Below are 10,599 nucleotides of genomic sequence, written 5' to 3' on the forward strand. Positions count from 1 at the left end.
CCACTCCATAGCCTCAACGAAGGTGAAAATGTTGTCTAGAATACAGTGATCCTTAACAAAGCCCGAATGCGTATTCAGAATGATCTCTGGCCCACGGTCCCAATCTGGTACTTATCATCTTTGCCAACCCCTTAGAGGCGATTGACAAAAGAGTGATAGGCCTCCACTGTCTCAACTCTAGCTTATCTCTTCCTTTTGGGATGAAACAAACTACCCTTGCAGATGAGTTCTCCGACATCCTGCCACCACTAATGATCCATTCTTTTCCGAGCTAACGATAGGCATTCAAGGCCTATGCAAGGATCGAAGTGCATCCAGCCAGCAGATAGACCAATGGAGGGAACACGCAACATTCGGGAAATTATGCCCATCTTCTTCAATTTTATTCATGACGCCTAGTGTCTGTGATGAAGCCGTGCACAATGATGGGGACACTACTACAAAGATAGAGTGGAGCGCCTGCGCTGCTTGTCCGGTTCATTGCGGCATACGGTGGGTGCGGTGATGCGGTTGTGCGAAGATGGTGCTATGTTGCGGTTTTGAATGCTACATTGGCTGGAGCTTCACCAAAAAATACATCTCAATCGTACATCAATTAGAGCATATACATTGAGAATACCCAGACGAGTACCTACCACAAGCAAAGCAATCTGCATGTCTCTCCCATGATGAACTACATGGTTGAGCCATCTAGCCCCAATCGAGATATATACACCACTACTTCTAGGATGATCACCAATTGAAGCCTCCCAATAAGTATGACTATATCCTAGCACGATCTTTCCGAAATGGGAGATAGCATCAACCATAGTTTTTTTCATACTCGTATGAAAATGGACCTTGGTCCATGGAGCAGGGATTATAATTCCAGAACTATTTGACTAGTGTCATTGGAAATTGGGGTTCGTATAGTCCGTATAGTAAGGAGAGATTTGTCCCTTGTTGCCACAATTGAGTTATCAGCTTTCTTCCCTTCTTGTGGTGATATTTGGAGTGTTGAATTAGAAGACAGACATGTCGGAGAGAATTTCTCTTTTTGGACTGCCCTTCCTCGTTGGGCCCTACTAGTGAGCACGTACTCAATCAGTTGTACCCCTCATGTATGGTGCCTGTGCTGTGGAGGTGGGCTCATCAAAGATTCTTTTTACCGTTTTATCAATCATTTTGAGAGTGGATGAGTATTGGACGCTCCCTGCCCACACTCAAGCTTGGTGAGATGCACAGGCAGCGAAGGCTTCTGGGGTGTGAGAGATGAGAGAGTGGTTCAGGAGAGCTTATGAGAGGTCAAGCCGCTTCTGCTATCCGATGCACCTTCAATTGCTAGCGGCGACTGCCAATTCCATTGATTGCGCATGAGTTTGCACATTGTCTCTTGGAATCTCACGAGTAGAACTGCTAGTGTTGGACGCCAATGCAAGCTCTTGAGAAAACGGCTTGACTTTTCACTTATGGTTTTCACAAATAGACCATTTTTCATCCTTTATGGCTTTCACACATTGACCATTGATCTTTATGTCTAAAAAAGATGCATAACATTTTCTTTTTTACGTAAGTATGATTTTTTTCCATAATGAAAGTATGGAATATTCCAACTACCTTAATCTTTTGGTGGTTACTACACCTCGAATGTGTTTTGATTGGAGAGGGAAGGCACCTCCTCAACCAAAGCCTCATTCCTCACGGAACCCACATGAGACGCTACATGGTCCAACATAGGCTGCACACTAGGAACCATACTCCCAGCCTCTGCATTAGATGCCACATCCACATGAGTTGGTACATCAATAGACACCACATCCATACAAGATGCTACATGGTTCATAGGTCATGGTGTAGTAACTGACTTAGTCGTATCCACATGTGTAGGTATATCCTCAGATACCACATGTGACATTAATTGTAAGTTATGTCACGGACAGGAAACATCACAGGGAAAAGACTGCCTGACTGGACAGGGTTCAGGGGAGCCCCAAGTTAGCACACATTAATAATGTGTGAATATGGCTAGAAGTCAAGCTAAGTTGGGCATTAAGTGATAAGGTGTGAATGGGGCCTAACTTTAATGAGTAAGTGACTCAATTAATTAATGAGGGGACTTCTCCAGAAATCGACGTGTTGTTATGGGGCGTGGCTGGGAGGTGAACGAATAGACATTTCCTTGTGTGTTTCCAAGTTGAGCACCTGCACAAGCTTTCTCTACATTCTCTAGGGCTTTTACATTGGTATCAGAGCAGGTCAGGGTTTAGGTGAAGTAGCAGGTTAGGGTTTAGGCTTTTACACTGGCCGTAGCGATTAACCACCAATGCTTTGCCAGCAAGAGATAATCGCACAGAGCCCTAAAAAGCTAGTTTCTTGTTGATGGAAGCTATAGCCACTGGTACAAATTGCTGCTATGGTGAAACATCTAAACTAACTTCGAAACCCAAATATTTGGTTGTACATCCCCTCTCAATCAAAGTGAATCCCCACTGTTGCCCCCAAGTCGAGGTGGAGTCTGGATCTGTGAGAAATCCAACTCACTTGTTCCGATTGAACTTTTGTCTTGCTGTGTGCAAGACAAAAGGTGTCCAAGGCAACTCAAAAACCCTCAAAATTCTCCTCACTATCCTCTACATATAAGGATGTATCATTAGCATGATCTGCATCAAGCAAATCCTCACTTCCCAATGGCAATCTCGATCCGCGAACGCTCGTAGCTGTAACCCTTACGAAGTAAGACATAGCCTTAATGAATAGAATGTAGAGATGCTTGTCTCATAGATCTCTCCTAGCGAAAAGCAATCCTCAAGCGGATCGAGGTTGCAACAGAGCCACCCAATGAGAAAGTGAACACTCCACAATAAGTTTCCATTAATTGTGCGAGAGAGGAGGTGTCTCCAATCACCATCCTGCTAGTGGCGGATTTGTACAAGATTGAGATGCTTGCTATCCACTCCTGGGAAAAAGCCAAGCCGCAACAAAGTACCTTCAAAGCAAGACCAATCCACTCTACCATAGGTCATTTAAAAGTCTAGCAACATAATGGCCAAAGGTTGTCTCTTCTGCTATGTCCACTCCATAGCCTCAATGAAGGTGAAAATGTTGTCTAGAATACAGTGATCCTTAACAAAGCCCCAATGCATATTCAGAATGATCTTTGGCAAACCACGGTCTCAATCTGGTACTTATCACCTTTGCCAACCCCTTAGGGGCGATTGACAAAAGAGTGATAAACCTCCACTGTCTCAACTCTAGCTTATCTCTTCCTTTTGGGATGAAACAATCTACCCTTGCAGAAGAGCTCTCCGACATCCTGCCACCACTAATGACCCATTAGACTGCCAAAAAATACATCTCAATCGTACATCAATTAGAGCATATACATTGAGAATACCCAGACGAGTACCTACCACAAGCAAAGCAATCTGCATGTCTCTCCCATGATGAACTACATGGTTGAGCCATCTAGCCCCAATCGAGATATATACACCACTACTTCTGGGATGATCACCAATTGAAGCCTCCCAATAAGTATGACTATATCCTAGCAAGATCTTTCCGAATTGGGAGATAGCATCAACCATAGTTTTTTTCGTACTCGTATGAAAAATATTCCATACTTTCATTATGGAAAAAAATCATACTTACGTAAAAAAGAAAATGTTATGCATCTTTTTTAGACATAAAGATCAATGGTAAATGTGTGAAAGCCATAAAGGATGAAAAATGGTCTATTTGTGAAAACCATAAGTGAAAAGTCAAGCCGAAAGTCAAGCCGTTTTCTCAAGAGCTTGCATTGGCGTCCAACACTAGCAGTTCTACTCGTGAGATTCCAAGAGACAATGTGCAAACTCATGCACAATCAATGGAATTGGAAGTCGCAGCTAGCAATTGAAGGTGCATCGGATAGAGGAAGCGGCTTGACCTCTCATAAGCTCTCTCGAACCACTCTCTTATCTCTCACACCCCAGTAGCCTTCGCTGCCTGTGCATCTCACCAAGCTTGAGTGTGGGCAGGGAGCGTCCAATACTCATCCACTCTCAAAATGATTGATAAAATGGTAAAAAGAATCTTTTAAGGCACCATACATGAGGGGTACAACTGATTGAGTATGTGCTCACTAGTAGGGCCCAACGAGGAAGGGCAGTCCAAAGAGAGAACTTCTCTCTAACATGTCCGTCTACTAATTCAAGACTCCAAATATCACCACAAGAAGGGAAGAAAGCTGGTAACTCAACTGAGGCAACAAGAGACAAATCTCTCCTTACTATATGGACTCAACGACACTAGTCAAATAGCTCTGGAATTATAAATCCCTGCTCCATGGACCAAGGTCCATGAATCCAACTAACTTAATCTTTTGGTGGTTACTAAACCTCGAATGTATTTTCTTTGGAGAGGGAAGACACCTCCTCAACCAAAGCCTCATTTCCCACGGAACCCACACGAGACGCTACATGGTCCAACATAGGCTGCACACTAGAAACCATACTCCCAGCCTCTGCATTAGAGGCCACATCCACATGAGTAGGTACATCAACAGACACCACATCCATACAAGATGCTACATGGTTCATAGGTCATGCCGTAGTAACCGACTTAGTCGTATCCACATGTGTAGGTATATCCTTAAGACACCACAACTCTAGAAGCATCCCCACAAGGACGTACATCTTTTGGCTGCCTCCAATTACCTCCACCACAAGGCCTACGTCCGTGACAACAGTCTCAACAGTAGTCTATATGCCTTGCAGTACTGGCATGTACTGCTAGAGGGACCATTTGTCGCCTTCTGGTGTCTCCTTTGGCACTTAGCATGTTTCTGCTAGAATGCAATGGACTCAAGATGTCAATACGTCGTTGAACCTGCAGAGAAGAGGCTTCCTGTCCCTATTGAATAGCATGGCCTTGTTGGGTCTCAGCAAGATTGCAGACATAGGAAGAAGAGAAAGGGCTGAATTTGATGTGTGTGTGTGCACAAAGAATTTGTCTTGTGAATTTGTGAATTGGGATTTACAGCATGAATTGCAAAGGCAGAGCCCAGTAGTTGAAACTCTGGTGTTCTGTGAATCTTTCAAGAGTTTGTAGGAATCAGGTAACCAATCGAATCGGGTTTGTGAGGGGTTCTTGCCCGTCCCGTTGGACCCTCGTAGTTGTAACAGGTTCAAATTCAATTTAAAGAAATACCGAAAGGGGCGCTCACGTTGAGGGCCAATCTGGTGTGCTGTGTGATTGAGTAGGAGCGCTCTAGCTCCCTTAGAGTCCTTCAGTTATCTGTTTTTGTTGCAATTGGGATAGTCTAAGTGTTGTGTTTGAAAATTAAGAAGAATCCTTACCGCCCTATTGTGTATTGGCCGGTTTCAGGAAGAGGTGCAACCTCGATAGGTGCAAGTACCTGCCCTTGGTGAGGCACTTGGTTTGTCTCAACATGTGGCCTAGACTGTTCTTGTGGTGGATGACGAGGCCCGTGAGCAAAAGTGTTGGGTGTGCCAGTCTAGCTTGGATGAAAGGAAGTAGGTGGAATGTGAAAGGTCACCAGATTATCCCACATGCAAAGATGATGTGGATAGTTGGGCACGTGTTGGATGCCGTCAGTTGAGCCATTGAAGTGTCTGTGCACAGCATGGTCATTCCAATAAAAAGGTCTAACCTGTCTATGATCCAAGTTCCAACTTTGGCCAAGTGATTAAAGGTATGACATCGAAGACACTAACCGATCTGCCCTAATAACCTGCTGGCCGCTGAAACAATATCAAATGTTTTCAGCAAGGAGGCTGGATCTGTCACCGCAACCCTGATCTGAGGAACTCCCATGTTTGGTGCCTGTCCATCTGTTACAGTGGCGAACAGCAAAACTAGCAGCAATCATTGGAAGTGCTGACCTGGGAAATGGAGGGTCATGGGATGCCCTTGAACCACGTGTCACACGTCAAAGTCAACGCGACCTGCTGCAGCTGTTGTGCGGATGCAACCTGTTGTACGTATGTGCAGCTTTGCACATACCTTGTAGTTTGTTGATAGTTGAACATACATAATCTTCAATTAACTTATTGTATAGGGTGAGGGTTACACAGCAGTATCTTTTACGTGAATTAATGAATACAATTCTTCAAAGTAAAATTCAACCTCTATGACTAAAGCTTGAGATGAGCTGTTAATTATTATGCTAGCAAATTTTCAAAATTATTTAACTCAAATGAATTTTTTATGGAAGTTGGTTTTTGTGATCAGGCTAAATTGACATTGGGCAAAATGTTTCAAGTATCATCATATGCATGCAAGTACGCCATGAAGAACATGGTGAAGGGGAGATTCTCTCCCATATATGTGGAATTGTGGGGTGAAAGTAAGTGGCGCTACGGCATACTTTACCCATCCGGTGTGGTAGTGGTAGAAAATGGGAAAGTGGCAGCCACAAGTTTTAAATGGTGAGAATTAAGATTGAGCCTTTGTCTTTTCTAATAGGAGTGTTTGTAACCCATCTTTATTTGTCTTTTGGTCAGCTCTTCTGTTGGAGAGTTGGAAAATACCCTCGATGAAAAAGAACTTACTTTGCATGCTAACTTCCCGAACTTCAAGGGTTGTTTTCCTGATGGAAGCTATCTTGAGGGTATTTTATACTTGTCAAGGGAGGTGAGCATTTGCTGGCCCTTGATATGATCTTTTTCAAGTTTCTAGTTGATTGTTGGCTTAAGGTCTTTTACTTCGCAGAAATTTACGCTTCCGAATTGCTTTGATCAACGTCTTGGGCACATCCATGATGCTCAATTGTTTTATCAAAGCAAGATGCGAATCATAGCTGGAGATACCGTCCTACAATGGAACGAGGATGAGGTGAAGAAGCGGGTAGCTTTCCGCAAAAGATCATCGGAGGCGCAAATTGATGAGGCTTGGTTAGTGTTCTTGGTTGTTTTACTCGTTTGCTTTTAAAAATGTGAATGCAATTCTTAGTTGGTGTGTTTATTATGTTTAGGATACCCATAAGCAAAAACAAGTCCTTTAAAAGAAGGCGCAAATGAGGAGGTAAGCAACTACTGCAACTTGTGGAATTTTGCTTTAGGCTGGACAGTATGTACATGCATGCACGTCTAAAACGGTGATACTACTTTGAAGTTTGCTGTGGAGTCGTCGGCTTTGGAAAAAAGAGAGGACCAAACTCCTCTGAGAAGTAAAAAGACCTGGTAATGTGCACTTATGAAGCTGCTCATTTGATAACTACCAAATACTCAGTTGTCCATTTTACCTTGGTCATTACTGTTTTACTGATTTGATTGTCATTGGCATGTCTTTGATTCAGACTTCCTTTCTTTAGTATGGCGCGCCTTGGATGCAATGCCAACCACAGTCTATAAATATGTGCAGTCTTTCTTTGAATTAAGGCCTTCTTTTGGGATCTCAAAGACTGATGGGCTAGTTGGATTCTGTTGGCTGTGACATGTAAGCCAGTTTTGTATATCATGTCTTGGTGGAGTGTCTCCGTTTACACATTGCTACTCTCTGAACTGTCTTGTTGAGGCTGGAAGATGTGCGTATATTATGATTTTGGGTGTAGTCTGCAAAACAAATTACACTGATTGTGTTGGGTGTTTCTGTGTATTGTGATCCTTCACTGGTTCATGTCACAGATTCGAGAGCTGTTTAGCACGTTTCCAGTTTCATTTTGTGCTGGCCTTGAGGTTGGTTGTATCAATAAAGGATTACCTTTTGAAAGAGTGCATGGCGATGAGTGGCTCCTGGAGCTGTTTAGCACCTTTCCAATCTCATTGTGCTTTTTCTTGTTGCCTTAGTTGGCTCTTTGTAAGAGCCATGGCTATCAGTGTGTCTAATAAGAGTTTCTGAGGTCCTCATGTAAAAGCTGGTGATGTTGTGCACATATCGACTAAGCATTTTTGCGGAAGAGATGCACCGTGAGTACTCCTAGATGGGAGTATACTCCTCCTTGGTGCTTCCTTCTCCTAAGGCCTTTTGTACTTTTCACGTTTTTTACACATTTTTTAATAATATAATTAGACGACCTTTCTTGAAAAAACAAGGCTTGCACCTGTTTTTATTTGTTTTAAGAGCTACTTTAAGAGAATGGGGTTAAAAGTTGTGCTTTTTGTTGAGCCTTTGTAGTTATAGCCATGCTCTTCTTAGCTAGGTATGGGCAATTCACTGACCTGAGCTCTGATGTTTTGGATAACTTTTTCAGATTGCGACAAATTATGAGTCGAACGGATAGTAGTGAACAAGTTAGGAGAAAAGATCTGAATGTGTTACTAAATGTGATGATATGGGGACCTCCGGAGGCGGTAGAAACCTCCCACTGGCATGGCGAAGCAGCCGCTTCAGTTTGCGTGTGAGATTTACCATGATTAATTTATAGGTTGTATTATGATAAATATCTATCTTCATTTTTACCGAGGGTTCGATGGAATATTTTTTATGCACTTACAAATGTACTGGATGAAACTCCACTCCCAAACGAATTGCTAGCTATTGGATAGCCTAATTAATGATGAAGACCAACCATATGAAGAACCACAAGAACCACTATCCTATGAAGAACCACAAGAAGGAATATTGATTGAGCTGCAAGAACTCCAATTTGGGATAGAAACTCAGGAGCACGAAGGCATTATCGAGCGTTGTGTGTCTGAGTGAGTGAGTGAGAGAGAGAGAGAGAGAGAGAGAGAGAGAGTAGTACGAGTAACACATTGGAAAGAGGAGGGACATAGATATGCATTAGAGAGAGAGAGAGAGAGAGAGAGAGAGGGAGGGAGTCGGGAGCGATGTGGCTATCTCTTGCCCTTCTCCTCCTTGCGGTCTCCCCGTCTTGCCTCTCCGCCTTCATGTTCTCGCATACAACTTTATCTCGGCCTCTTGATTCTGTGTGAGCTCCTCCCCGGCCTATTGCCCCTCCATTTTTGCTATGCCCTCTATCATGTGATCTCGTCGTAACCGTGCGTGCGTGCGTGCGTGTGTGTGTGTGTGTGTGAGAGAGAGAGAGAGAGAGAGAGAGAGAGAGAGGGGGGAGGGGTGTGCGTGTTTGTATTTGTTATGTGCCTCAGCTTGTGCCTCTTGTATTTCCATTTATGCTTAGGCACATTTTGCAAGCATAGATGGTTTTTAGTATGATTTATACAATCCCGTTTTTTCAAAAAAGGAGGAAAAAAAGACAGACCATTACTTTTTGTAGTTTTCTATTATGTTAACCAATTTAAATGTTGAGCATTGTTTTTTGAGAATAAGTAAAGACCACTTGGTGGATTGTGCACGAACATAAATTTGAGTGGAATTGTAGTTTGCCTCTTCACAACTTGCATCTCTCTTTCATCGTCCTCTTGTCTCTTCCTTCATTTGTCTCTTTACTTTTTACCTTCAAGCATGGGTCCCAACTCAACTTCTCGTGTAGTGCCGAAAGAAATTCTCTTGTTTTCTATCAGCGCTCAAACTATTTATTGCAAATTTTGTGAAAATAGAATCAATTAATTGAATGAAGTTGCTCTTTTTGCTGTAGCAACAAGTGGGCCATATTAATTGAAAGCTTTTATACCAAATGTGAGAATTTGAGCATTTTGTTCACTTTCCTCTTCTTTTATGCTTCTAACTCATTGTTTATGCTTAGACTCAAAACTCAATCTTTTAAGCTAAACAATGCATGTCCACACAAGCTCTTGTTTGCCTTATAACATGGGATCTCATTGCACAATGCTTTCAACATACAGATTGGTTCTCACTCTCATTCTATTGCGTGTGTGCTTGAAGAGAAGCCCGTTAATTCACATGCTTATCCATTGCTTCATATCTTATGTGAATAGTTTACTATTGCATTGATTAAAACACATGAAGCTTTATTAATAAGCATTATTATCCTCTAATTAAACCCACTTTAATTAGAAGAAAGTATGCAAACATGATTAAGATTCGCAATAAAGAAAGAAAAGGAGATCAAAGAAAAGGCAGTAAAGATTATATACAACCATATGGTTATGAAAGCATGAGGCACAATGGAGAGCTTACTAAATAATAGAGTAAAGAGGAAGATAGAATAGCTCTTTGCTTGAACAAAGGCGGCCAAAAAGTCCTCAATCCTAAGTAAGACTTCACTTTTATAAAGTTGAATACTAGCTTATTCACATTTGGGCAGACAATCACTTAAAGTTGGGTGCTAAATACAGTTTGGAACTCTAATTAGCCCAGGATAGTTGACATAAACACGATTTTTGTTTCTTGACACACCAAAGGGTCCACAAGGGGAGGTGTTTATCCCCTACAAAGATTAGCCTTGAAACATCGTCGGGTACCATCAGGCAAGAGCCACGTGAAGGCATCCCCCATGGCCACCTATTGATGAACCGTGCACTGGGATAGAGAGATCACAGAAGCAACGAGTTGGGATCCTGGGTGACCCACCCCAGGAGGAGGATACACACGAGTGTTCAAGGGCAAGAGCCCTAGCAACACGAACACTGGAGGTGTTCCTTCTTGAAAGAATCCAATCATGATAAGTTTTATCTCAGTTAAAAAACAAATTTGTGTTTGGAAAATTCCTCAAAGTCATATTGAGAAGATACCTAATTCATTATTTTTGAAGTAATATAGTGATGTACTTACTATAAGGTAAAAAATACAATGCTT

General features: G+C 42.4%; 1 protein-coding gene across 5 annotated transcripts in view; it reads left to right on the top strand.

Annotated features, from left to right (window-relative positions):
* Nucleotides 1–8,606, top strand: part of LOC147641325 (uncharacterized) — a 36,056-nt gene extending 27,450 nt beyond the window's left edge. For 2 of the 5 annotated variants that reach the window (XR_015269218.1, XR_015269219.1), the window contains exons 5-10: nt 6,211–6,407; nt 6,483–6,612; nt 6,691–6,872; nt 6,953–7,002; nt 7,093–7,160; nt 7,277–7,689. Coding sequence is in view for 1 of the 5 variants with exons in the window: in XM_086820480.1 (XP_086676606.1) it covers nt 6,211–6,407; nt 6,483–6,612; nt 6,691–6,872; nt 6,953–6,998 (555 nt within the window). In the remaining 4 variants the exon portion in view is untranslated. Of the gene's footprint in view, nt 1–6,210; nt 6,408–6,482; nt 6,613–6,690; nt 6,873–6,952; nt 7,044–7,092; nt 7,161–7,276; nt 7,922–8,147 lie in introns of those variants that run through there. The other 3 variants (XR_015269215.1, XR_015269216.1, XM_086820480.1) reach the window with 3 other exon arrangements.
* Nucleotides 8,607–10,599: the final 1,993 nt, after the last annotated feature.

The sequence above is a fragment of the Cibotium barometz genome, chromosome 2 (assembly GCF_041138505.1).
Source record: "Cibotium barometz isolate CiBa-2024 chromosome 2, ASM4113850v1, whole genome shotgun sequence".
NCBI lineage: Eukaryota > Viridiplantae > Streptophyta > Polypodiopsida > Cyatheales > Cibotiaceae > Cibotium > Cibotium barometz.